General features: G+C 42.5%; 1 protein-coding gene across 1 annotated transcript in view; it reads right to left on the reverse strand.

Annotated features, from left to right (window-relative positions):
- The window catches only part of LOC114641472 (excision repair cross-complementation group 1), a 38,339-nt gene extending 15,081 nt beyond the window's left edge, over positions 1-23,258 (reverse strand). The window contains exons 1-7 of the mRNA XM_051926359.1: positions 23,090-23,258; positions 19,942-20,370; positions 18,369-18,472; positions 15,340-15,439; positions 10,793-10,869; positions 7,662-7,761; positions 4,570-4,641 (exon numbers count right to left, since the gene is read on the reverse strand). Of these exons, the coding sequence (XP_051782319.1) occupies positions 4,570-4,641; positions 7,662-7,761; positions 10,793-10,869; positions 15,340-15,439; positions 18,369-18,472; positions 19,942-20,370; positions 23,090-23,152 (945 nt within the window). The 5' untranslated portion in view covers positions 23,153-23,258. The remainder of the gene's footprint in view (positions 1-4,569; positions 4,642-7,661; positions 7,762-10,792; positions 10,870-15,339; positions 15,440-18,368; positions 18,473-19,941; positions 20,371-23,089) is intronic.
- Positions 23,259-23,503: the final 245 nt, after the last annotated feature.

The raw sequence follows: 23,503 nt of genomic DNA on the forward strand, positions 1-23,503 counted from the left end.
GCTATTTTTAATATACAGTGGTACCTTGAGATTCGAGTGCCCCAACATACAAATTTTTTGAAATACGAGCCGTCACTAGGTTGATTTTTTTTGCCTTGAGTTACGAGGCAAAATTCAAGATACGGGCCATCAAAGAGCTCGTCGCCGCACATTCTGAGGAACTGATGACGGAGGAGTTGACGGAACTACAGACACAGCAACATACGGGAGGTTCTGCAGGAGATTGGTATCAGAGGAGCCAGAAGCGGAAGAAGTTATCTCTTCAAGTGAGATAAAGGGAGTGTTGGCAATGTGGGAAAAGGTTTCTAACTTTATTGAAAAGAAACACCCTGAAAAAGATGCAACTGGTCGTGCAGCGGCACTCTTTAATGACACTTGCCTAACTCATTTCAGAAACATTCTAAAGGGGAGGAAGAAACAAAGCTCCTTGGACAGGTTTCTATTGAAACACCCTGCGAATGAAACTGACGAAAGTGTGGCAAAAAAGGAAAAAACTAGTGAAGAAGAAAATTAAGTTAATAATACAATATGCTACTCGGCTACGCCAACATCTGCTTATTTCTTTAGATTTTCTTTTATATATTAGGTTTTATTTTGTTTGTATACAATATTTGTTCATTATAAATACATTATTCTTATGTTGAAAACATTGGAGTGTTTTTTTGGGGGGCTGGCACGAATTAATCTCATTTCAATTAATTTCAATGGGGAAAATTGATTTGAGATACGAGCATTTTGAATTACGAGCTCGGTCACGGAATGAATTAAACTCGTATCTCAAAGTACCACTGCATAATATATAAATGATTTAGATAGGAATATAAATAACAAGCTGGTTATATTTGCAGATGATACCAAGATAAGTGGATTGGCAGATAATTTGGAACCCGTTGACAAGTGGTCATCCGGCTCCGTGAAGAGCATTACTTGTGTTCTGTTTTTGGGTGTTGAAATTACCCCATTTTTTTGACACCCACTGCACACCCCAACTATCTGGAAGGGAGTCTCTCCCTGATTTGCTTTTATTAGGATTTCTTCCATTTTTTCCCCCCTACAAGATTTTTACTTATTTTTTGGCAGTTTTTTCTTGTCTTCTTTGAGAGTCAAGGCTGTGGGTCTGTCAAAAAATAGGGCTTGTTAAACCCCACTGAGGCATTCTGTGTGTGATTTTGGGCTATGCAAGAAGTAAACTGATGTTATTCTGACTATACAGTGCATCCGGAAAGTATTCACAGCACTTCATCACTTTTTCCACATTTTGTTATCTTACAGCCTTATTCCAAAATGGATTAAATTCATTTTTTCCCTCAGAATTCTACACACAACACCCCATAATGACAACGTGAAAAAAGTTTACTTGAGATTTTTGCAAATTTATTAAAAATAAAACAACTGAGAAAGCACATGTACATAAGTATTCACAGCCTTTGCCATGAAGCTGCAAATTGAGCTCAGGTGCATCCTGTTTCCCCTGAAATATCCTTGAGATGTTTCTGCAGCTTCATTGGAGTCCACCTGTGGTAAATTCAGTTGACTGGACCTGATTTGGAAAGGCACACACCTGTCTATAGAAGGTCCCACAGTTGACAGTTCATGTCAGAGCACAAACCAAGCATGAAGTCAAAGGAATTGTCTGTAGACCTCCGAGACAGGATTGTCTCGAGGCACAAATCTGGGGAAGGTTACAAGGAAATATCTGCTGCTTTGAAGGTCCCAATGAGCACAGAGGCCTCTATCATCCGTAAGTGGAAGAAGTTCAAAACCACCAGCACTCTTCCTAGAGCTGGCTGGCCATCTAAACTGAGCGATCGGGGGAGAAGGGCCTTAGTCAGGGAGGTGACCAAGAACCCGATGGTCACTCTGTCAGAGCTCCAGAGGTCCTCTGTGGAGAGAGAAGAACCTTCCAGAAGGACAACCATCTCTGCAGCAATTCACCAATCAGGCCTGTATGGTAGAGTGGCCAGACGGAAGCCACTCCTTAGTAAAAGGCACATGGCAGCCCGCCTGGAGTTTGCCAAAAGGCACCTGAAGGACTCTCAGACCATGAGAAAGAAAATTCTCTGGTCTGATGAGACAAAGATTGAACTCTTTGGTGTGAATGCCAGGCGTCACGTTTGGAGGAAACCAGGCACCGCTCATCACCAGGCCAATACCATCCCTACAGTGAAGCATGGTGGTGGCAGCATCATGCTGTGGGGAACTGGGAGACTAGTCAGGATAAAGGGAAAGATGACTGCAGCAATGTACAGAGACATCCTGGATGAAAACCTGCTCCAGAGCACTCTTGACCTCAGACTGGGGCGACGGTTCATCTTTCAGCAGGACAACGACCCTAAGCACACAGCCAAGATATCAAAGGAGTGGCTTCAGGACAACTCTGTGAATGTCCTTGAGTGGCCCAGCCAGAGCCCAGACTTGAATCTGATTGAACATCTCTGGAGAGATCTTAAAATGGCTGCGCACCGACGCTTCCCATCCAACCTGATGGAGCTTGAGAGGTGCTGCAAAGAGGAATGGGCGACACTGGCCAAGGATAGGTGTGCCAAGCTTGTGGCATCATATTCAACAAGACTTGAGGCTGGAATTGCTGCCAAAGGTACATCGACAAAGTATTGAGCAAAGGCTGTGAATACTTATGGACATGGGATTTCTCAGTTTTTTTATTTTTAATAAATTTGCAAAAACCTCAAGTAAACTTTTTTCACGTTGTCATTATGGGGTGTTGTGTGCAGAATTCTGAGGAAAAAAATGAATTTAATCCATTTTGGAATAAGGCTGTGACATAACAAAATGTGGACAAAGTGATGCGCTGGGAATACTTTCTGGATGCACTGTATGTAATAATTTACAGTCATGTAGCGACGTACCAACATAGCAGATTAAAGAAACTTAACAAAAAACAGCAGCCTGAAACTGTAACATCATAGAGAAGAAACACTACTTTGTGTATAATAAGATATATTTCTCTAATTTTATTTTTAATTAATGTGAAATGCTTTAAATTTGAATTTCAGTAAAATTTTTAAAAACCAAGATAACTGAACTATGGAATTTTATGTGTTACGTATCACACTTAATGCCTGAAACACACTGCATTAGCTGCTGTGGAATTCTGGAAAGCTTGAAGAAAGGCAGCCACCAGGACCTTGAGATACAAGCAGGAATCAAACCAGGATGATCTGCCAGTACATTGAGGACCACTCTTCCAATATTAGTCACTCGAGGCTAAAATGTCTATTTTTGACACGTGGAAAAAAAAATCAAAATAAATAACATGGAAATGCGGGGAGAATGTGAGCAAGCCAGGAATCAAACAGAGCTCCTCTTAGCCAACACGTATTTATGGAATCTGTATATACTGGGAAATTGCTAACATATTTACTTTTTAAATATAGAGATGCAACTATTTATATGAGGGGGTGTCAAGCTAAAGTTAGAAAATGGGACAAACTTTAACAAAACTGATCATGTAATTTCTCAATGTCGTCTCCATCCTTCTTAATGCACTGGTGCCACCTGCCTGGCAGTGCCCAGATACCAGCAGAATAAAAAGCTTTTGTTTAAAAATAACACAAATTGAGTCCTCATTGATCACACACAGTGCCTATTCAAGACAGTCACCCCTTAGATGTTTTCATATTTTATTAATATACAACTCTGAACCACAGTGGATTTAGTTTGGCATACCCCTTGGGGTCAGAGCACAGGGTCAGCCATTGTACAGCACCCTTGGAGCAATTACAGATTAAGGGTCTTGCTCAAGGGCCCAGCAGAGTAGGATCCGCTTTCCTCACATTGTCACCACCCAGATGTATTTTTAGCGGTCCAAAAAAAAAAAAGGTGGAGATCACACTGTGCCAAATCTGTCAAATAAGGAGGACGTGGCGATACCTCAAACTTCAGTTTCTCCAGACCAGCCTTGGTGTTCTTAGCAGTGTGTGAGACAGCAGTCCTCGCCGCTTTGATCGAATAGCAGGCTTCACGTTGGTCTTCAACAAGTCACAGTAACTCGCACTAGTGACTGTAAGACCCCTCGGCATGGAGTGTTCATCAATAACTTGGGTGCACGAGTGGCTGCGAGGACGAGACAAAACCTTTTATTCTGTTGATACCCAGGCAGGTGGCAGCAAGAGCATTGAGAAGGGTGGAGACGACATTGAGAAATGACAGCATCAGTTTTGTGAAGGTTCACCCCATTTTCTAAGATTAGCTTCACTCCCCCTCGTACGTAAGACAATGTGGATGAAGAAAGATAATGTGTTGATTCAAATGTGTTTGGGGCGGAGTGGTGGCTCTGAGGCTAAGGATCTGTGCTCATATCCCGAAGGTTTCCGGTTCAAATCCCCATCACTGCCAAAAGAGATCCTACTCTGCTGGGCCCTTGAGCAACACCCTTAACCTGTAATTGCTCCAGGGGTGCTGTACAATGGCTGACCCTGCGCTCTAACCCCAAGGGGTATGCGAAAACTAACAAATTTCTAATACAAGAAATTGTATAAGGCGAAATAAAGAACAAAAAAAAAAATCCCTTTTTTCAAATTCAAAAATAAACATTGTCAAAACTCTTACCGAGAATGTTGAGAGCAGAGTGACCGTGTCAGTCTTGTTCACAGACTTGACTGTTGTTAAACAATCAGTTACCTGTAAGAAGCACAAAACAACAGACACCAAGTTTAAGGAACATACAAGGCTGACACAAGTAAGAAACTAATATAAACACCCATAGCACACTAGTAGGACACACAACGGTAATTTATACTGTACAAGGGAAAACAACAAAGGCAGGGATCTAGGATGGTGAACTACGGTCCACTCATGGCATGCACAAAGAATCGGACATGATGGCAATTCCACGGGAACCTATTGGGATATTAACCAAAAACTTGATCATGGATGCTCATTCCTCTAACCCAGTGCTTCCTAAACTCGGTCCTGGGGACCCCCTGTCCCAACAGGCAGGTTCTGTTTTTAATTGGACTCCTGGGCTAATTAAGTGAACTGCTATATTTCCCAAGTTCTTTGTTTTGGGAACAATATAGAACTTAGAGAACTAAGTTTGGTTAAAAACAAAAAAAACGCACCAGGCAGTTATATGGGAATAATCTTTTTTTTTTCTTTTTAACAATATTTTCATCTTGATTTTCATTCTATTATTCCAGGTGTTCTAATTGTTTAATTTATCCATTATTTACTAATTAGTGGGTATGACGCTAAAGTAGTTTGCAGCTTTTGATTATTCTGTGCTGTTTGCCTGGGTGTCTGCTCTGCTCGTTTTTAATTACCATTAATAAGATATATAGATATATAAATATAATGAAATCAATAAAGGAGAGTTAAACATTTAAATCTCTAGTAAAAGCAGAAATATTTCTAAATGTCTTATAAATGTAAAAAAACTGCTACTGTGCTTTTCTGAATGTAGAATAAGAGATAAAAACGTATCAGCTAATTAAGTCTTTCAGAGTTATTTTTATTTTTTGTGTTTCTTTTCTCCCAGGGCTGAATATTTTTCCAAAAACTAACTTTTTTTAATAAAAAGAACACAAAGCAATGGTTTAACATATCATATCAACAAAAAAAGTATTTATTTTGACAAATGTTACTGTCTTGCATGTTATATAAGCCTGCATACTCTATGATATCACATACATGTTACACAGCACAGCCTGATCTCACTCAAAGCAGCTACTGCAGTCATTGCCAAATTGCACCCCTTACAATACGTGTTGCACTGGTGCCTCCTTATCAATTGTCTGTTGCTGCACTTTCTCACATACTGTATATTGTTAGTGTATACTGCAGAGAGACAAGTCACCCGTTTGACATTGTGCCATGCCATGCCAATGCCACCAAGTTATCCGCCCGCATGAAAACCGGATTGTCACCTCTTTTCCTCTTTAGCCTGTGAAGCCATTTGTCTCCTGTTCACCCTCACTGTGCCACAAGCTCCAATTCCTCTGCTCTGTAGCTACATGAACAATTCTGGTGATGTATAAAAATTGTCCAAATGTACACAAAATGACCCAAATGTTCATAGCCCTGAAGCAGCTCCAGCACAACCGGACTTGTCAAGGGACAGTTCTCTCTTTTTTCCTGTATATGTGATTACTTTCAGGCAGAAACCAGTGTTTGCTTCTGCCAGTACAAAATCCTTTATGTCATACTTTGTGGGCTTGTCTGGCATATATTGGCGGAAAAAAAGGCGTCCCTTGTATTTTATCATTGATTCATGCACAGACAAATCACAGCCAGGCTGATAAAATTGTTTATCTGTTGGTTCCACAATGTCAAGCAGGGGCTGAACTTTACACATGGCGTTATAGCCTGGCTCACCCCTTGGGATTTGCTTCTGGTTATCACAGAAGTGAATAAAACTTTGCAGCATCACGTACCTATCATCACGCTGCAAATCCTGTCCAAAGCCACCAGGGGACAAAGCACGTTTGGACCAATGCTCCCTGAAGTTATATCACCAGTTCTGTCCCATCTCTATTTGTAAGGCCACAAAGCCCTCCATCTTGTCTTTTGTTGTGGGTTTCCACTTTGAAAAACGAGAATGCGGTGCAAGCGCAGCCCGTGATTCAAAAAATTGCTCTGCATACCTGTTTGTCTCGTCTGACAGTAGCTGAAAAGCAGCATCAGGAGAGAGCAGCCTGAAGTAGTCCAGCGGCTGGTAATCCGTCGTGTCCAACAGCAAGCCATGCCGTCTTGTGAAGTCCGGTAGCCAGTTTGGCTCCCACAGATTAATGTCTGGGTATTCCTCCCATGCGAACCTTTCCATAGCTGCATCAGCTGTGCAAATGCGCTCAGCTGGCATCCGATCAGCTGGGGCGGCATCGGCTGGTGTCCGATCAGCTGATGCCGGCTCCTCACTCTCTTGCTTGATCACGTGATCACTGTCAACAAAAATCAGATTCTGAAAAATCAGAGTCCGACTCAGTGATAATGTGCAAAACATCGTCTACTGAGTATTTTGTTTTCTGCACTCGCTTCGCTCCCTCGTGAGATGTCGATGCCATCTTGCCTTTGTTTACATTTCGTAACTCACACACACACAAGGAGTCAATGAGTCTAATATTCCTCCAAGCAGAGAGGGAATGCCTGTGACGTAACAGTAAGTTATGTCGTCATTAAAAGCTGATTGTCGCCATCTACCACTGGAGGTCGACTTTTCTCGACATGCGCCTTCAACCCATCCTGTTGACAAAAGTCGACATCCGCCCTAAAAGAGTTAAATGAGATCAGCATTACCAGGTGTTGTCCCCGATTATGAATGTGGTCGGAACAAAAACCTGCAGCCACAGGGGGTCCCCAGGACCGAGTTTGAGAACCCCTGCTCTCACCTACCTGGCTTGTTGTGATGAGCCCACACCTTTAGCACAAAACAATCTTTATGTGAGGTAAGAGGAACTGAGCTGTGCACTGGCCAATCACCTCTCCAGTGTTGGGGTGAACGCTTCCCATGTGTCACGGCAAGTCTTTGTTGATTCCTATACAGAACATTCCCTTGATGTTACACACACGTTAGCGGCCATTCAGGTGACAGTTTACACCAAGTTGGGTTACCTGTCTTAATTCTGAATGACTCTTTCATATCACTCAGAGTTATAGATCAGACTTGTACAAATTAGTTACATATCAGGTGTGTGAGAGGCTCTTACCTTAGATAAAAAATCTTGCTCAACTCTCTCCATTAGGAGGTCTGCAGGTTTTTTTTCATAAGACTTGTAGGTCTCGAGATACCTGCCTGCTTCTTCAGGGCTGGAGAAAATACAAACACATTTACATTTACATCATTTAGCAGACGCTCTTATCCAGAGCGACTTACAACAGTGCTTAGTAGTCTACGACTGTTCTTCAGTCTTTAAGGCTAGGATTAAATCTACTGTCATTAAACAAGTTACCGCTGACCAAGTTGTATACAAAACCCTGCTAGAAGAAAATAGTAAGTTAGTACAAAAATTTTTTTTTTTTTTTTTTTGAAAAAAAAAGGGTAGAAAAAAGAGTATGGGGACTTTAGTCCAAGTGCTGTTGAAAGAAGTGTGTCTTCAGGCGACATTTGAAGACAGTGAGGGTCTCCGCTGCTCGTACAGCAAGAGGAAGTTCGTTCCACCACTGAGGAGCCAACACTGCAAAGAGTCTCGATGCATGTCGTCCTCTTCTTTTAAGTAAGGGTGGTTCGAGATGTGCAGTGCTTGATGTTCTGAGACAGCGAGAAGTGACACGCTGCTTGACCAGTGCTGATATGTAAGGTGGTGCAGCTCCAGTTTTGGCCTTAAAGGCAAGTGTTAGGGTTTTGAACCTGATGCGGGCAGCCACAGGAAGCCAGTGCAGGTTCCGCAGCAGAGGTGTAGTGTGCGAGAATTTGGGAATATCAAAAACGAGTCTTGCAGCTGCATTCTGGATCAGTTGAAGTGGTCGTGTTGCCTTTAGTGAAAGTCCAGACAGCAGAGAGTTGCAGTAGTCCAGCTTAGAGATGACCAAGGTCTGGACAATTAGTGTGTCTACATGCACTTCAAAAATCTGATTATTCACGGAAATCCGACTTCAAAAAAAAAAAAAAAAACAAAAGCAAGCCCTAGTCCTAAATTCCAATTAAAGAAATCTGGTTATTGGGCTCTGGGACGCCTGACTGAGGGGTAGACTTCTCTGTGAATAATCGGATAATGCAGCTGCGTAAACCCTTAACACTAGAATTACCACAGTCTACGAAAAAACACTCGTAGATCCAGCCCACCTTAAAACCGTTCTCACCTCTCTTTTGTCTTCTAAATGTGCCGATTAAGACGAGCAACAAGCAGCCAGCTATTAAATCCCCCACCGTCACAGAACGTTCACCAAGTTCTCCCAGCTCATGCCTTGTTTGATTATCTGGGAGTGACTGAACTGCTGGAGTTTTACTGTGGAAATAATAGATCGTTATTTGGAACACACGCATTTCATGTGTGTTGCGTTTCTACAGTAATCTGTGTAAACACATTGTTAAAACAGAAACTTTTTCATATTGTAGTAATAAATGTTATAAAATGTAAGCATAAACTATAGAATGTGTGAAGCCTGACGTCCAAACATCAAATAAACACTTTCACAAAAGGTTTGAGAATAATATAACACCTTCTGTGGCGTAACGCTAAGATTTGCAGACTCAGAGCACAGCAGGCCTGTCGTGCCTTAGAGACCCGAGTTCAATTCCCCGCTGGGGAGGAAGTGTTTTTTTTTTTTCCTTTGTAACCTCAAACGGACATAAAATTTATAAATTGGTATGCACTGTAAATCGTTAAGTTTAAAATGTCGATTGCGGTTATTTCTGTTGATTAATTCATGCTTTTTTTACTTAGAGTCAGAACAGGAGCTTATTCAGCTAATTCAGCTTCTGATGTGACTCCAACAGCGCCACAGTATAAATTCACACCCGATCTGATGCTGTTTGTTTTTAAATAATATTGCATTACTTCGACAATGTTTTCTGATTGGTACTATTCGCATCATAAAATGATTTCATCAAAACGTCACATATATTTGTCTCTTTCTTTTTTTTAAATGCCAGCATTTTGTTTTACACAGCAACTGGCCACCTGCATGTTCTTGCGCACACTGAATAAGACAGCGCTATATGCAATCATCAGATTCAAATGTTAACAGTTCACACACACGTTCTTACATTTACAATGTGTGTACCTGTTACAGTGTACTCACTTCTCTCTATGCTGTGGTTTCTATTACACACCTGAACTGGAACTGGAAATTCTCTGATGTGGAATCAGTTCTGTATGGTAGTGGGCGTGGATGTGATTGGTGGACATAACTGGGAACGTGCGTGGAGTTCTGAGATAATGAATAGAGCTGCAAATTACAGGTGCTTGTTCAGTGTAATAGGAACCATAGCACAGAGAGATGTGTACACTGCAACAAGTACACATGTGGTAAATGTAGGAAGGGCGCTCCTTGGGTGAGCTACTGTATAGCGTGTCTTTATGTGAAAACAGCAGTGTCAGATGGGGTAGGGAAGGATCCTGAACGCGACAGAGAGAGACAAAGCTAACCTTTACAAATATCATAAATTACACCGGCTGTTACAGACTGAAAGCAAAGGTATCTTTTTATTCTAAAATACTAAAAATAAGAGCAGTTCACTTCTCAAAAGGAACTCAAGCAGGATCGAACTTGTGACCTCTTGATATTGTTGCGCCACGGCGGCAGTCGTAGTAAATGAGTGTCAATGTCGCACACTAAGGCAGCTTTTTTTTTCGGCAGTTATATTTTTGAATAAAAGCGCACTTGTTCCGTTATATTTGTACCTTTCGTGAAAGTGTTTCTTTGATATTTGGACTTCAGGCTTCATACGTTATATAGTTTATGCCTACATTTTGTCATTTACTACTAGAATATGTAAAACGTTTCTGTTTTAAAAATGTGTTTACACAGATTACTGTAGAAACAGAATGCACATGAAATGCGTGTGTTCCAAATAATGATCGATTATTTCCACTCTAAAACTCCACTTCACTCTCAGATAATCAATCAAGGCATGAGCTGGGAGAAGTTTGTGCACGTTCTAAGTCAGTGGGAAGATGGAATAGCAAGCTGCTTGCAGCATGTCTTTATCAGCACATTTAGAAGACAAAAGACGATGGTGGAGAGGTGCAAACGGATTTAAGAAGCGATTTAAGGTGGGACGGATCTATGAGTTTTTTCGTAGGCTCTGGTAATTCTTGTGTTAACCGGGTTACTGTTAAGGATTCTACCCAATGAAACAGAAAATCACAAATAGCAAATATTACTGAAAACTCACCTCCAGGCCAGTATGAGTGTGCAGTCTGCCATTAGACAAATTCTGGCCAGCTCCTTCAAACAGTGATGGGGATCTTTCTAAGAATGAGAGGAAAGAAAAAGAAACTCATATATTGTGAAATGGTTTAAGGAAGAAAAGTAATAAAGATACAAAGGAATTCATTATAAACCAAATGTCACAACGTCTCCTGAGCGGATGTGTGTGTGTGTGTGTGATCGCTTTTTGTAGGTGGGAACACCAGACTGTATTTTAGTGCACTAATGCAAACCTGAAGTTGTTCACTCACAATCACCATGCAACCTGACAGAGGTTGAGCAGTTTTGCAAAGAAGAATGGAGAGAAATGGCAGACCTGATAGAGAGAAACCTGTAGGCTCAGAGTGAAGGCTGGCATGGCGGCCATCTTCTAAATACTAACTTGGAGGAGTGATTACTTCCAAAAAAAAAAAAAAAAATTTGTGTTTCATATTTTTTATGAATTTAGACCACTTTGCAGAAGTCTGTTTTCACTTTGACATTGAACAGTATTTTTTTTGTCAATCAGCATCCAAAATTAAATCCACTGTAATTCAATGTTGTATTAGAATGAAATGTGAAAACTCCTAGGAGGTGAATACTTTTTATAGGCACCATATATGTGTTGTTCATGTGGTGTGGGAAATTCTAAAGTCAACACTTCAAACTAGAAGCCTGATTGGATGTTGAAGCTGAGGGAGTGTGGCGGTGCGTGTGCCACTCCATGCTTCCATCTTCCTTCTGGGAGCTCTGTACCCGACACCGTCGGTAATGTCACCGATGAGCTAGACAGCGAGGCACAACAAGTAGAGCAAAGGGATGGTGCAAAAGTGCCAAGTACTTTTATTTAAAATCAACAAACAGAAACAACAGTGTCCAAATAAATAGTGCAGTGCTATCAAACGTCTTCATTAAATAAATAATCCATTAAAACGAGGGAAAGGTGGAGGTTAAAATCCAATACAAAAAATCTTTCAAAAACAATGAGGTTAAAGCAATGGCTGGAAGCAGTCTTTAAAAACACAAAGCCCCGTGTCTTTCTTCTACTGGTGACTCCCCTGCTTTTCTCGTCCAGGCTATGCACCAGGGGAGCCACCCTACCTGCACCTGACCTTCTCTCTGCCTTCTCCTGCTGGTTTGTTCGCCTCACCGATCCCTTACTCCGGTAGGCTCCACCAAATCGTGACTTGGGCTCCCCAGCGACCAGGGCGCTCACGCTGGGGCTTTCACGTCCCAAATCCCGACTCCCACTGCCTTCACTGGCCTTATGCGGCGAACCATCCTCCTTCCGGTCACTCCTGCTCTTCACAAAATGTTATACACACACACACACACACGCACGCACGCACGCAGAGTACATATGCATACTCATTAATATACTGTGTAAGTGCAGGAGTGGATGGACTGGCATCGCAACTGGGGTGGAAAGTGATGCTATGCACTGCCAGGAGGTCATACTGGATTGTCAACGTAATGGTAGAATGTACCCCAGTTGGGATGGCTCGTGCCTCCTATCACAGTGGGGGCATTTGGGCCATAATGAATGGACTGGAACAGTTTATCCCCCAAACCGGAAGGTGGCAGTGCTCCCCTGGTACGGTCCCAGTTTGGACATTCTCAGGATATCATGTGACCTGTAATCTGGAAGAACAATCCTACCAGGGTCCCTGGGTGTAGCCAGAGGGTGCTGCTGACAGAAGATCTCCCTACTCTGGGGAACTTTCGCCTGACCGAAAAGTGTTTCCTATGGGCTATGCCCTAGCACCAGAAGGACTCCCAAGTCTTGTACAAAGGAAACCACTCTGCCTTACCCAGAGGACTCAGAGTCAGGAGGTAGAGGGCGAAACTCACATAGAGGAGTGGAAGGAGAGGAACTTGTCGAATTGTTATTTTTGCCATTGTCCATCTGTCAAGGTTGTGTTATTACTCATTCATTCATTTTCCACCACTTATCTGAAGCCGGGTTGCGGAAGCGACATTCTTAATAGTGAGGCCCAAACGTCTTTTTCCGCAGCCACACTTGCCAACTCATACTGTGGAATCCCAAGGCGTTCTAAGGCCATTGCAGTGATATAATCCTCCCAGTGAGTCCTGGGTCTTCCCCGGGATTTCCTCCTAGCTGGGCCACTGGGAGGCATTCAGGAGGCATCTGCATCAGATGCCAGAACCACCTCAATCGCCTCCCTCTTGATGTGGAGGGTCAGCGGCTCTACTCCAAATTTCTAACAGATGTCTGCGCTTCTCACCCTGCAGACAGAGCTCATTTCGTCCGCTTGTACACAATCTCATTTTTTCAATCATTACCCAAAGTTCATGACCATAGGTGAGGGTGGAGATGCAGATCAACTGGTAAATTACAGAGTTTCACCTTCTGACTTGACTCCTCCTTCACCACTAAAGATCAGTACAGCGACTGCATAACTGTGCTGGCCGCCCCAATCCATCTGTCAAAAATTTATTTGAACCAGAGACCAGTTTTTATCAGGTGTTTTGGGTGGGGGTCTGGAGCGCTCACTAGTGGTCACAATTATTTTAGACCGAAGGACCACTGCCAGTCTCATCTGAAATATGGCTAAGGTTTGACCATGTGGTATGTTCTTTACCTCACGATTCTTACTTTTCATAGTCTATTGGATGATTAACTGCTCTGAGCTTAGTAATGGCTTTGTCTAGTCAGAGTGGCTCAAAATGAAGAACGAGTTTACTTGGTGCCCTCCAATAGATCTACTAAATGAATACACACACACACACAGGACCTTTTGCAGCTTGTCTTCAGTGATTATATAATAAGAAATCCACACCACCACACACAACGCTGGGAGAAGAATCATACAGCAGGAGAGACTTCCTAGCTCTCTAAAGCACAGAAACTTGTATCTTCCTTATATACTAGCGAGTAAACAATAAGGTAATATTCCTTTACAGTGTGTCTCCATATTCTTCTTTAATACATTCTAATGACTACAGGATGAGGTGAATGACAGACACTATTACAGGGTGCCCCTGCCTTTCTACTTATATTACTTTATCGACTTCAGCTCAGCATTCAACACAATTATTCCTCAGCAGCTGACGGAAAAGCTGAGCCTGCTGGGACTGAACACCTCCCTCTGTAACTGGATTCTGAACTTCCTGACTGAGAGACCTCAGTCAGTCAGGATTGGAAACAACATCTCCAGAAGCACCACACTGAGCACTGGAGCCCCTCAAGGCTGTGTGCTCAGTCCATTACTGTTCACACTGCTGACTCCTGACTGTGCAGCAACACACAGCTTTATTCACATCACGAAATTCGCCGATGACACGACTGTGGTGGGTCTCATCAGCAACAACAATGAGTCAGCATACAGAGAGGAGGTGCAGCGGTTAACGGACTGGTGTAAAGCCAATAACCTGTCTCTGAATGTAGACAAAACAAAGGAGATGATTGTTCACTTTAGGAAGTCTAAGAGTGACCATCTGCCACTGAACATTGACGGCACAACTGTGGAGGTCATCAATAGCACCAAATTCCTGGGTGTGCACCTGGCAGAGAACCTCACCTTGTCCCACAACACCAAGAAAGCCCAGCAGCGGCTCTACTTGCTGCATAGGCTGAGGAAAGCCCATTTTCCACCAGCTACTCTAACAACATTCTACAGAGGAACCATAGAGAGCATCCTGAGCAACCATCACTGTCTGGTTTGGAAATTGCACGGTCAGGGATCACAAAGCCCTACAACAGATAGTGAAGACAGCTGAGAAGATCGTCAGTGTCTCTCTTCCCTCCATCATGGACATTTACACCACATGCTGCATCCGCAAAGCCACCAGCATTGTGAATGATCCAACACACCCTTCACATTCACTGTTTACACTTCTGCCATTGAGAAAAAAGGTACAGAAGCATTCGGGCCCTCACCACCAGAATGTGTCACAGTTTCTTCCCCCAAGCAGTCAGACTCCTGAACACTCATGGACCGGACTGATATCTCATATATGTGTTCGACTCTGCAGTGTTGCACATTTGACTCACATGCACCTTGTTATATACTGTATTATGTGTCTTTATGTTATGTGTCGTGATTTCTTCGCTGTCCTGTGTTCTATGTAGCACCATGGTCCTGGAGGAACGTTGTTTCGTTTCACTGTATGCTGTACTACTGTATATGGATGAAATGACAATACTCTTGAATCTTGAATTATGAATCTTGAATCTAAAGTCCTTTGACAGCTTATTGCTGGGGTTGATGACTTTATTACAAGTATCAGCTCTCAAGCCTGAATGCAAAGACTTGTCCCTCACACACAATATTGAATGTTTTTATTTTATGAGAGATAACCCTCGTATTTATGAAGCTACTACATGGCAGTCTGCTTAGGAGGTGTGGGGTCTTCATATGACACAGACTACAACAATTATGAAGAATGGCACTGCTCTGTGTAAGATTTTAAATGACACCTCATGAACACTTCGCATGCAGGTCTCAAACAATCCAAACTCGTTCCCAGTTAAGACTCTTGCTGGTAACTGGGAACAAAGAGGAAACTCACCACATCCACTTGAACCAGCAGCACCCTCAGAGTAAATGCCTTCCCAAGTTGTTTCAGACGATCATGAATGTAGTTGGGATTCAAGTTATGATATCGAAGACTGAAATATTAAAGCAAAAAGATTTAAAAAATACAAAAAAAATAACTGTTAATCAAGTAATAGACAGAATAATACATACAGGGTGAGTCGATAAGAAGTGCCCCATTTCTCCAGGTCATTGCTTGAGGTAGAGGTAGCCAAGTGGCTTGGGGTGGTGGTCCTTTGATAGGCGATCCCTTTTAGTTTCTAGTCGGCCACACGCCTTGGTCCGGTGTGCACCGTTGCTTTCGCTGTCTAAGCGTTCATCAAAAACAACAAATCCATCATCACTACGCAACACGCCTTCCGAACGCACTTCAGCATTCCACCTAATGGAGACGTCCCAAATAGGAAAGCAATTCAAAATAGACAGATGGGTGCAACACTGAACAAAAAATCTCCAGGCCGTCCTCGGACTGTATGAGCGCCTGAAAACATCCAAGCTGTAAGGGCAGCCATTTTGCAGTCTCCTAGATGTTCAGCTCGCTTCAGCCTTCGGCATTTCCAACACGTCTGATTTTGCACGAGGCCCTACATTTCCATTCATACACAATGACGGCAGTGCAGGAACTCACAGAGAGACTGGGAGAGCTGTAGACAATGGCAGACCATTCATCGAGATGTCATGTAACGTCAGCGATGAGGTGCATTTCCATCTGAATGGTTGGGTAAATAAGCCAAACTTTAGTTATCGGGCTGAAACCAACCATCATGGACTTCATCACAGACTCCTGTACAGTAAGCACACGTGTTACAGTTTGGTGCGCCGTTGCAGAATTTGGCATTGTAGGCCCTAAGGGGGGAGCAACGGTCACCGTCACTTCAGAACGTTACACTGAAATGCTAGAGAACTTTCTGTGGCCCCAACAGCTGGATGCCTGGAGCAACAGCTCACATGACGCGGAGATCCATGCATGTTTTGCGGGAGATGTTTCCAGGGAAGCTGACCTTCCTGCGTGGCGATGTCGGGTGGTCTTCATGTTCGCCTGATCTCGCTCCATGTGGGGCTCTCTCAAGTCACAGGCATACACAATACCGACCTCAAAACCCTGAAGCCCTCAAGGACGCTATTCACCCTGAAATTTCCACTATTCCCCTTGAAATGGCCGAACGAGCCATATAAGCGTTCACAAATCGTGTCAAAGAGTGGATTGCTAATGATGGCCACCACCGTGAAGACATAATTTTTAATACACAGTGGGAAAAAAATCTATTTCTTGTGTCGTAATGAAATTTATTTTATCTTGTAGCATTTTTGCAAAATAAATGTTTCAAATGTGGTACTTCTCTTTGGCTTACTGTGTATAAACACCTCAATCCGCTCGGAGAAACAAATCAGAATTATCCCAAAGGAGAAATAAAGTGTGCATTTTTATCAGGAAACTTAAATATGAAGCAAGCTTGAGCACTAATATAAAAAATGTGTTTTTGAGTCTTTTGGGGGAAAGAATGGCACTGAAAACGAATGTGCATCTGAAGTGGCTGCTTTGTCTCCACTGCTGCTGATGGTCTGAAGCAGAGCACGGACCCCCTTTGGTAAAAGTGACATATCGGTCTCTCTATTACAGTATATAGTGCCTTTCAAGCCCGCCTAAACAATTTCTTTCATATGTCTATTATATAGTGCCTTTCATATCCGTCATATTTACGTTTATCTATTATATGTAGGACTAGGGGGCTTCGCTCACTAACCCCCCGTGCCTGCACTACGCACTACCCCTCTTTGCAGTTCTGCCGCTCGCGTATGGGGAAGCGGATGTACAATTTACTAACTATTTTACATTACAGCGAGTGATTAACCACAGTAAAACTTAATTTGAAAGTAAATTATGTTTCATGTTGCGTTACAAGTTATTCATTGCGTAATACGATTTTGTTCTGTTTTGCTTAAGAATTAACATGCAAATACTTTTTAAACTTACACTTTTACTGCAAAACTTCAGTAAAAACAAATTTTTTGAATTCCTTTTTCGTCAATATCGCATTGAATTGTGATTCAGTGTTTGGACTTTCATCGTGACAATGCGATGTTTAACTGCCGTCTCAGAATTTTGTTTCTTTCTCTCTAATAAATAAGCCGACTTTTTCAAATGTTTAGTTCAGTGATTTGTTAATTGACTTTGTAAAAAGTATTCTAACAGGAAACTGTTAGCGTTTTATTATGAATGGCATATCAAGATCTCCTTTGGTGTGTAATGTTATCTCCTGAAGATGAACTTCATTACCTTTCTTGGATACATCCTTCTTTCTACAGTAATTCGTGTGGTGAAAGACCAGACTATGTTAACGGTTGTAGATATTCTCCGTAACATTGTAAGTTGATGTTTTCATCTTCCTCACCATCACCACCAACTGTTTCAGCAGAGTCTACTGATACGTGTTTAACTAATTTGACGTGTAACTGATCGATAATTCTGCCGTTAATTCATTTGACTACATCGTTTCTCGGTGCTCGTGTGCTCATTTCTTCCGTTGATAACCCTTCGGGATGAAATTCTTCAATAAGATTTGGACATCATAAGAACTTAAAAGTGAGGAAAACGTAAAAATTTATAAGAGCTGAGAGAGCAAGAACTGTGTCTGACAAAGCATTGACACCAATGAGAGGTGAGAGGACCGTGAGATGACCGTGAGAGGGTGTGGGCCGTGAACCGGAAATGGTGGAGAGGAGGGCGGGACTTGAAAAAAATCTCACGGCCAAAGTCTCGACTAGCGGGACTTGAAAAGATCTTCCAAAAAGTCTCGTCACAGGATTTTTTTTACATAATAGAGGATATACTTTAAACTTCTTACAGTACCTTTTACATTTGTCTATTATATACATTTTAGAACAAACACCAGCATTCACTGCAGCTCTCCAGACCCAGGACATGCCTGCATTAATATTAAATTAAATTGCATTTTGCTTATAGGCTTAGAAGTGCAAAAAATAAAGGAGTGAATTTCAAACCTGAGGAAAAGAGCGCATGTTGTCTGTCCCAAGACGTAATCTGGAATGATATCACCAAACTCCCAGGGCACATTTCGTACAAACTTCAAAATTGAGTTGCCTCTCTGGATGAATAAAAAGAAGCAGGAATAAGCCACGCAACAAGTATTGGACATCTGAAGTGTTTGAAAGTTAAGATTTTAAAAAGAAGAGCAGCATCTCTCCAATGAAGAAGAAAACACAAAAGAACACAACAATCTTTGTAGTTTTCTGACCATCTCAGTTATGGAGTCAAGTCACTACCAGCCATTTTGGTTTTTTTTTTAGCAAATCTGTAATTTTTTTTTAGTTTAGACCGAAATGAGACGTGAAACAAGCCAACAGATGACCAGCTAAACTGGAACATCAAACTCCAGCCCATTTCACTCTAACCAGTTTCTTAATGAGAAGCTAATTCATCCATCCATCCATTATCCAACCCGCTATATCCTAAATACAGGGTCACGGGGGTCCACTGGAGCCAATCCCAGCCAACACAGGGCGCAAGGCAGGAAACAAATCCTGGGCAGGGCGCCAGCCCACTGCAGGGCACACACACACACACACACACACACACACACACACACTAGGGTCAATTTAGGATCGCCAATGCACCTAACCTGCATGTCTGTGGACTGTGGGAGGAAACCCACGCAGACATGGGGAGAACATGCCAACTCCACGCAGAGAGCACCCGGGAAGTGAAGAAGCCAATTCTTGCTGCCAATTAAAGCCGTTATTGAATATCAGGACGTGTTGCTGCTCTCATTCTGCCACAGCAGACTGTTGATTTTCTGTTTTATATTTTTCTAAGACCACCATCAAGATGTTTTATTGACCTGAGAAGACCAACATGACCGAGACCTTCACCTTTCTTTATTTTCAGGTGAGCTGGTCCTGTGGCGGCTTACTTTGTGTCTCATTATTGTTTGGCTGCTCATTAAGGAAGGGGGTCTGAGTCACGTCAGTTAAAACTGAGGCAAAACAAGTGAATCCGCAGCAAAAACACTTTACTAATTAAAAAGATGGTTAAAATGAAAACCTGCAGCCACTGTGCCCACCAAGACCAGAGTTGGACACCTGTGAACTAAGGGGGTTTGAGTCACGTCAATTAAAACTGAGGCAAAACAAGTGAATCCACAACAAAAACATTACTAATTAAAAAGATGGTTAGAATGAAATCCTTCATCCACTGCAGCCCACCAGGACCGAAGCTGGACACCTGTGAACTAAGGGGGTCTGAGTCACGTCAATTAAAATGATGGAAAAACAAGAGAATCCGCAGCAGAAACGGCTCACAAATTAAGAAGATGGTTAGAATGAGAACCTGCAGCCACTGCGGCCCACCAGGACCAGAGTTGGACTCCCCTTGTTTACACGATTTGCAAATCATTGTATCGTTTTTATTTATACTTTACAAAGTGTCCCAACTTTTTTGGAAACAGGGGTTTAAAATGCAAAAAATGAATAGAAGCGAATGCATCACAAGTTCAAACATGGAGATCTCATCACCCCTGAAGTGTCCCGTGCCGCTCTCTCCCACACCACCCCTTACCTGTCTCAGACTGACGATGATGCTGTTTCCACTCCCAGGTGGTTTAGGGGCACAAACGGCGGAGGGGACGCCTTCATTCTGCGTGTCCGTGCTTCCCGTTTGTAAATTTCCCACCAGCTGCTCTTCTTCCCAGTTTGACCCCTGGTTTTCCAACAAAGCCCCTGCGGGTTTCTCGATGCCAGCGGAGACGTCGTTCTTTGGACGTTTGGTTTCCTCTTCGGGTTCAGATTTTGACGTGCAGAGCGGGTGGTTTGTGTCTCTGCTCTTGGCCTCTTTTTTTGGGGACACCCAGTCAGTTTTACTTGAAGAGGAGGAGGCCTTCTGTTTAATGATGAACTCGCTATAGGAGAGGGGGTGAGAATCCGAATCGGGCTTTGGTTGTGTAGCTTTAGCATCGCTGTCCACGGAGAATTTGAACAATGGCTTCACCTGCGTGAGAAATGCAAATAGAATAAAAATGAAATTAGGTTTCAGTCTGCAGACAATAACGACATCCTGAACAAAACTCGGCCTTATCAAGTTCAGGTTTATCATCCTGGCTAACAGAATAAGGACAACAACATCATTTATTCATATAAAACACATCTTCATACAAAATATTTAGCTCCAATTGCTTAATACGAAGAAAAAAAATTCCTTTTACAAGAAAAAAATAATAGATATAAATAAAAATAAAAGCTTGCAGGGTATGGAGAAACAAGTCAAACAGATAAAGCCAAAGGTGTGCCTGTCTGCTACGCACAGCCACACGTTCTCTGCACAGACTGCTACAGGGGAAGGTGACGGGCTGAACATTTTCCCTCTTGGGGGGCTTTATTTAGTGCCTCAACACAAAGTTGTTCCTTGCCGTGGGTTTAGTCAGTGAAATTTTGGTCTGAGGACTAAAATACTCTGCACCTGGGAAATTCTATTTAGTGACCAAAGCTGCCATTTTAATCCAGCAGCCATACCACCTGCACTTCAGAACAGGTCACCCACCTGACGCAAAGCGTGTTCGGGTCCGGCCAGTACTTGGGAGGGGAGAGCAACTGGGAAAAGCTTGGGTGGCTACTGGAAAATGTGCTGGTGAGGCCAGCAGGGGGCGGGAACCCTTTGGACCCCACAGCCCCAGTGCAGTGACGTGGGGGGACACTGTGCTGTAAAAATGGTGCCATCCTTTGGATGAAGATGTAAAACTGAGGAACTGACTCTCTGTGGTCATAAAAGACCCCTGGGCATCCTAAGTCAAGAGCAGGGTGTATCCCGATGTCCTGGCTAAACTGCCCACCACGGTCTGGTCATTCTGGACCCCCTAAACATCCCGCGACTGTCTCTCTCACCACTTCATCACCTAACAGGTCATGTGTGGTGAGTGCACTGGGGGATGTGAGAGAAAAAACACGAGACCCTTGAGACAAAACTCTACTGACAAACACAGGAGAAGATGATAAAATAAAATTCTGCAAATGAAGTATAAAGTACTGAATTCCTGCCCATGCCGAGACCTTGATTTATTTGATTTCATATAAGCTAAACAAAAAAATAAAAGTGTGAATTGTGGTGTGAAGTACCCCAACACCTAATGAAGCAAGACCCACCCACACCCATACACTCTCTGTCCTCCAACTTGTTATCTCCCACCATGCTGATGTGGAAGTCACTTTGGATGAAAGCCCAGCTATTAACAACAAGCGCCGGGCAGGCTGGCTTACCTGCCTTGTTACCGATTCGTCTATTCGTTGAATTCATTCGGAGGTGATCACCTTTTCATTCTTTCAGTAGTTAGCATTAAACTGTGAGCAACGCAGGAGGAAGACGAATAATGATGAAGATGAAGACGAATGCACAGGTGTTCTGACATTTCAGCATACTTTGCCAGAACAGCATACTGGTAGTGCAAACTGATAGCTATATCTATCAGTTCAAGATACCTTATCAAAATAACAAACCTACTTGTTGTTTTAGAAGAGGTATAACGTTCTGATGGCTACATTTACACGGTCAGAATAGCATACCTGTCCTGTTAGAAGTGGTGTGATGTTCCTACATTTACTCCTACAGCCCAAATTTGTCTTAGGTAAACTTATATTTTATGTAGAACTACCTAACAGCAGTTAGATACTGTCAGTCAGTATATTTTCAAGATCTATAACAAAATATAAAAAAAACTCAGTTATGAACAAAAAAAATCCAAGTTTTATTAACTGTTTGGAGCAGACGCGCAACGTGCATGAAGTATCTTGCTCAAATCGCAAGAAACAACTTCACAAAACTATAATAAAACTTCACTTTCAAAAAGTACAACTACATTTTGTATGAGTGGACTGCTCTCAAACTGTAGCTATATAACAAATGGACAGTAAAAATGTTACTAATAATGCGCTATTACCTTTAGTCGGTGGTATCCTGAAATGATAGACGAGCGAAACAAAGTTTAGCGCATGCGCAAATAACGTGTTAACGTTCTGCGCGTGCGCATTAGCCCACATTATGCCATTCTGATAGGTATGCTGAAATGTCAGAACACCGGCATAAAGAAAGATTACCGGTTAAGAATGTTACACGTTTACAAAACAGGACATACGGTGTTAAATGTACATGTGAGCCTGTGTGTTAGTTTGACACGTTACTCAACATCCACATGAAGTCGCTGCACTGCCAGCTTAAGACCTTGAAGTTTTCCTCAATAAATTACAGTAACGAGCTTTAAGCGATAATAAGAGAAGTTAAAGTCCAGTTTAATTAATAATAATTCTTTGCATTTTTATAGCGCTTTTCTTATTACTCAAAGCGCTCAGCAATTGCAGGTTAACGGCCTTGCTCAAAGGCCCAACAGAGCAGAGTCCCTACTGGCATTTACGGGATTCGAACCGGCAGCCTTCCAATTGCCAGTGCAGATTACTAGCCTCAGTGCCACCACTCCGCCAAAGCATCTCGTTACTCGTATAACACGGTGTTTAATTTACAACCAACGACGGGAACCTATAGAACAGTAATCCCGCAATGACATCAGCGCTGTGGCGCGGTCATACGATACATAAATTAGGTTACAAATTACATTCAGATTTCATCCACACTTAAACAAATCAAAACTGAACGTGAGACGACCGTTCCTGACAATAGTCACTAACAATATGATTGATTATACAAACCACAAAAAGACAAATACCGGTGTCGGCTCTTTATTAAATATAGAATCTTCCAAATTGATGTTAAACCTCTTCTTTTCCATTCCTGTAACATAAGCTGCTAAATGAAGTTGAGAATTACGCCGGTTCTTTATCGCGCTCCTTCGGCGACGCCATGACACCCAAGTCCGCTGAAACTCAAACCTAAGCAACAGATCAGACCTAACCAACAGAACCAACACTCGTCGCTCACGGCACGTTCTCGCTAGTCTAGAATCTGCGCAGCTTTTACAGATGATTGGCTAATGTTCCTCGTTTTTGGTACACTGAACGTCACTGTTAGGTCACACGCCTGCGCAGCTCACCTACTTGATTACTGAAGTTACTTCTACTGAAGTCTGTGAGGAATTCCTCCACTTTTTCCGTAACAAAATTAATCATCTAAATAATTCAAC

This window comes from Erpetoichthys calabaricus, chromosome 4, assembly GCF_900747795.2.
Source record: "Erpetoichthys calabaricus chromosome 4, fErpCal1.3, whole genome shotgun sequence".
NCBI classification, from domain to species: Eukaryota; Metazoa; Chordata; class Cladistia; order Polypteriformes; family Polypteridae; genus Erpetoichthys; species Erpetoichthys calabaricus.